This window comes from Microtus ochrogaster, unplaced genomic scaffold (genome assembly GCF_000317375.1).
Source record: "Microtus ochrogaster isolate Prairie Vole_2 unplaced genomic scaffold, MicOch1.0 UNK188, whole genome shotgun sequence".
NCBI classification, from domain to species: Eukaryota; Metazoa; Chordata; class Mammalia; order Rodentia; family Cricetidae; genus Microtus; species Microtus ochrogaster.
The window spans coordinates 51,517-56,710 of record NW_004949286.1 but is presented as its reverse complement, the minus strand read 5'-3'; the positions used below and the strand labels follow the sequence as shown (position 1 = coordinate 56,710).

General features: G+C 36.6%; 1 protein-coding gene across 1 annotated transcript in view; it reads right to left on the bottom strand.

Annotated features, from left to right (window-relative positions):
* Positions 1–2,956: 2,956 nt before the first annotated feature.
* The window catches only part of LOC101983524 (interferon-induced very large GTPase 1-like), a 7,287-nt gene continuing 5,049 nt past the window's right edge, over positions 2,957–5,194 (bottom strand). Inside the window, exon 1 of the mRNA XM_026778488.1 lies at positions 2,957–5,194. This exon is cut by the window's right edge and continues 5,049 nt beyond it. Coding sequence (XP_026634289.1) covers positions 2,957–5,194 — 2,238 coding nt within the window.

The following is a 5,194-nucleotide window of genomic DNA, read 5'->3' as shown; positions in this document are numbered from 1 at the left end:
CAGGGAAAGTGATTATATGAACTAACACAGTTGGGTCAGCATGAAATCAAATTGCTTTGGAGATCCTTTTCTCCTATAAAGGTTGCTTTATCCAGCCATAATAGAAAAGAAGATGCCTAGTCTCACTGCAACTTTGTAGACCATAGCTGGTTCATATCCATGAGAAGCCAAACTTTTCTGTATAGAAATGGAAAAGGAATGGATAGGGTAGAGAGAGGGAAGGTGGGGGAACTGGGAATAGAGAAGGGGTGAAATCTATGATCAGGATGTAAAAACAAACAAAAACAAGCAAACAAGCACACACACACACACATATATATATATACACACCCAAATATAATCAAAAACAATCCAACAAAGGTTAAGACCAGATACCTACACCTAGAATTACAATCTTCCCAACCTTAGTTGTCTAGACAAGAGCTTCAAAACATAATTAAAAGAACGAAAGGAAGGAAGAAAGGAGATGAAGAAAGAGAGAAAGAAGAAGAGTTACAGTTTGTGGTTTGATTTCAGAGAGGGACAAATTATAGAGGCAAGAACTTGAGCCAGATGGTTTTATATATCTCTAGTCAACAAATAAAGAGCAATAAATGCTCTGTGGCCAGGTAAATTTCTCCTTTTTATGTATCTAGGACTTCAACCCAGGAAATTGTGCTCCCAGGTAGAGAAGGACTTCATTATTATATCTCATAGGTGTAGATTAATGTAATCTCAAACATCTTTCACTGATCAGTCCCCGGAGTCTTGTCTCCTAGGTGGTTCTAGAGTCTGTCAAATTGGCAATCACTGTTAAACATCATAACCCTTTGTTATGTGATCACCAAAGTGTAATTCCAGGATAATTCTCTCTCATATCTATATACAATACAAGGTTTTAATTTTCATGCTCATTTTATTTTTATTTAATTGAAAATTTTCAAATACTATATTTTGCTTATAATTTTTTCTTCTTCAATTCCTTCCAGGTTCTTGTCAACTACATATGTATAAAATTTTGTCATTTTCTTTTGTGTCTCTCTTTCAAAAAAATTATACATACTATCAAATAAAATAAACACAACAACAAAAATAATACATGAAAACACCTCTAAAAATACTACAGGTGAAAATCAATATAAACAAGTAAAAACCCAATAAGACAAAAAATGCCCACATTAAACAAAATGAGACAAAAAGTCCACATAAATATCTCTGAGTTTGTTTGAAGTGTGGAGCCTGGGTATGGAGTCTGCCTGCACTGTAGATAATACACCCAGTGGGACTCCATTGGGATGGAGCCTGCCTGCAGTGGAGATAATACACGCAGTGGGACTCTATTGGAGAAAAGAGATTTTCCTTGGACAGCAAGTATCAGTTGCAGACAGCTTCTTTTTTTAATTGATTTTTATTGAGGTCTACATTTTTCTCTGTTCCCCTCCCTGCTTCTCTCCTTCAACCCTCTCCCATGGTCCCCATGCTTCCAATTTACTCGAGAGATCTTGTCTTTTTCTACTTCCCATGTAGATTAGATCTATGTAAGTCTCTCTTAGAGTCCTCATTGTTGTCTAAATTCTCTGGTATTGTGATTTTTAGGTTGGTTTTCTTTGGCAGACAGATTCTTAGTTTTGCTTAGGATACTGTGTCCAGTTTCCCGCTCAGGGCTAGGACCCTGTCAGGCTTGAAGCTGAACAGATCTCGTGTGTGCTTCCACAGTCTCTGTGAGTTCACATGTGCATCAGCCCTGTGACGTTTCTCAGGTACTCTTTCTTGGAGTTATGTTTCAACTCTAGATCTTGCAATCTCTCAGCCTCCTCTTTAGCATAGCTCTGAGTCTCAATGAGAAGGATTTGATGAACATGTACCATTTATGACTGAGTGCTCTTAGATCTCTCCCTGTCTGCACACTGTCCACTTGTAGGTCTCTGTGTTAATTTCCTTGTACTATAAGAAGCTTCTCTGATGCAAGTTGAGCAAAGCACTGATATATGTGAATAGCAATCATTTTATTGCCATGTTACTTTATCACAATAATGGTAATAGGTGTTTCCATAAGCCTAAGGCCTATCTAATATCAGATTCTTGGTCTTTTCTTAGCAGTGTCAAGTATGGATCCACTCATGGAAAGGGTTTTAAACTCAATCATGAAGTGTTTGGTAAATCCTACAACATTTGTGGTACTATTGCAGCTGTACATCTTGCAGGCATGTCACTGTTACAGGTTATAGAGTTTGTAGCTATGTACTCAGGGTTTCAATACTAATATTTGTGATTTGTTTTTGTTTTTCAATGATCAACAGAAAAATACAAAGATGTAATGGAAAAAGAGTAATAATATAATATGAAAAACTAGGTATTTTTTATTTTCCCCTTATTTGTGTGAAAATCTTTCCTGAATCCATGGCTTTGTTCTGAGCAAATGTGACTGTTTCTTTCCAGAACAGAGGCTATTTAAATTGTTCTACTTTGACATCCTTAATAATTAATGGATGTTGATAAAATGAAAATCAGCAAGGTTTTCCCATAATTAGAGTGAGTAAAAACATCTATTTAAATTAATTTAATGTAGCATTTCCTCAGATGTATTTGCTGGATGAGTTTCCCACTCAGTTGTTCTAAAGCAATCTGTCACAGCCAGAAATACCAGCATTTCCTTCTAAGAAGACAACTTTTTCTGAGTTACTAAATATTTAAACACATATTAGAAATAATCAAGTATGAAAGAGGTTTATGAATGGTTACTGATTTTATCATACATTCTCATGTTTAGCACATTATGTTTAAGCAGAAAAAATTCAAAGGAGAAAAAGGGTTTTTTTTAGAAGAAAATCTTCAAATATTGAAATGTTAATTAATTTGTTTTTACTTATTTCATTTTAAAGGTAGAACCTTGAAGATGTTACCTAAATTGCTATTAGGTATCCTAGGTTAATGTGAAATCTGTGTGGCAGTGCTAGTGTTCTGTTTCTGGCAATTTCTAATTTTTCAAGTCATCAAATACTTCTTCCTTTGTGATTTTGGTCCATGAATCTGGAATAGTACCTAAGTTTGTAAATTTTTTTTCATATATCTCTTCTAGCTCTGATCTGAAATGACAGACAAACCATTTCCAATATGGCTGGGCAGATGAGTCTGGGGTGATGCTCCAAGTAGCAAAATCACCTCCTGCTGCTCGATATTTCTTATATGGGAATCTGTGGATGTCATTTAAAATAAATGAATGATCACTTGCTACAGAAGTAGTACAGCACTCAATGGCAAAGTAGTCTGTTTTATAATGATGCCATCCATTGACAGCCTTAGAACGGTGGAATGGTACACTGTGGTCTCCATCATGTTCAGGAATGGTGTTGGTACAAATTGCTTTACAAAAAGGACACTGCTTCCAGCAGCCACAGAGATGGGCAGAGAGAATTTTCTCAATGTCAGGAACCATTTCATCTATGGGCTTTCTTGAGCAGTCCTCCTCGACTTCCTTCATTTTAGGATCCAAATCTGCACTCATGGTTTCTTTGAGAAACTCAGTGTCATTTAACTCTAGGTGCTCGATGCTTATGAGGTCTTTTCTTGGAAAGATCAGGTTGCTCCCTAGGTGATCACAGAACAAATCCAACCAGCGAGAAGCAGTGCCTCTATCATTTGCTACTTCTGTGGTCTTATGAATGGCAGAGAGGATGGCATTCTTTATGTCTCCTAAACTTATTTTTAAAAAAGTCTTTATTTTTTCACCTTCCTTTTCTGAACAGTAGCTTCTAATGTGGTCTCTAATGTAATCCCTGAAAAAGGATTCTGGATGATGAATGTACTGCCAATACTTATCAAAGTTTTCTTCTTCTGCCAGAGAAATGAGAATGTGTTTCTCCAGGTTAGCCCTGTTTCCATTGAATGCAGGGCACGTGACTCTCATGTCCCCAGCTACTTTAAGGCGCATTTTTTCCCATATAGTGGTAGAGACAGCAGGAGTGAGCTTGAGCCACAGGAATTCCACAAAAGCTGTGATGGACGTGGCACCTTGGCAGGAGATCTTAAAACTCGTGAAGAAATCATCTTTCTTGCTCTCCAGATAGTTAACAGGATCATTTGCTCTTTTGAATGCCTTATGCATTTCTTTGAAACTCTTAGATGCCCTTTGGAATAAGCACAAGGATAAGTCAATGGTGTAGTCTCTGGTAAATGTATATTCTTCCTCAGGGGAAACAGATTTCAGTTCGTTTTCTATTATCATTGGGATTTTATGAAAATCATGCTGACTGTAATCACGCTTTTGCTTCCAAATGTTTTTAATTATTTCATCAAATCTTAAATAAATGTTCTTGGTTGTTTTTTTAACTGACTCTTTATGGCAAGATTCTAATTTAATTTTTGAAACTAAATATCTTTTTTTCATTTGGACATGCTTGTCATAATTGATGACAAACATTTCTCCACTTCTTTTCTTTAGTCTTTCTGCAATATTTTTGTCCTTTTTGAAACACAGTAGGAAAATGTTTTCAGCATCTGAATCAATGTCAGGCTCTATGACAAGGGGTACAGTAGAAGACACATTGTAGATCCAACTTGTCCAAACTTGATTGAATTTCTCACGCAACTCTTTATCACTTAATTCTTTACCCTTCACATCTAAAGCCAACTCTCGGCTCCTCTCTAACAGTTCATTTTCATATTGTGACTTTTGTTTATCTAGTCTTTCTTGGCTTTGTTTAAGACTGATGAGCTCATTGCCTTTCTTTCTGGTGTCTGAAATAAGTGCATCTTTAAGCATTAGTAGCTTATTTTCAAAATTTGCTTTCCATTGAACCAATGTTTCACTATCTGGGTCTTCTTCAAAATACTTGTCAAATTTTTGCTTGATGATTTCATATTTTGTACTAACTGGAGACTCCAGTGCATTAGTTGTGAGAGTCAGGATTTTCCCATTCTGAATCTGATTGTTCAACTGATTCTGTAAGTCTAGAACATAACTTCTCAGTTCCCAGGTCCAGAGGTTATACATGGATTCCAGTTTACTCATGGCTATGACCTCTTGGGTATTCCTGAAACTGAAAATGAAGTTCTCACTAACCAGGGCTTTCCATAAATCCTGAACTCGGAATTTTACATCTGAGATCTTCATGATCCTTCCCTTGGATTCCTGCTGCGCAGTCCTAAGAATCCCAGCCTTCAACTCCTGGACATTGTGGCTATAGTGAGGATTGGGAGGGGCCATTGGGGGATT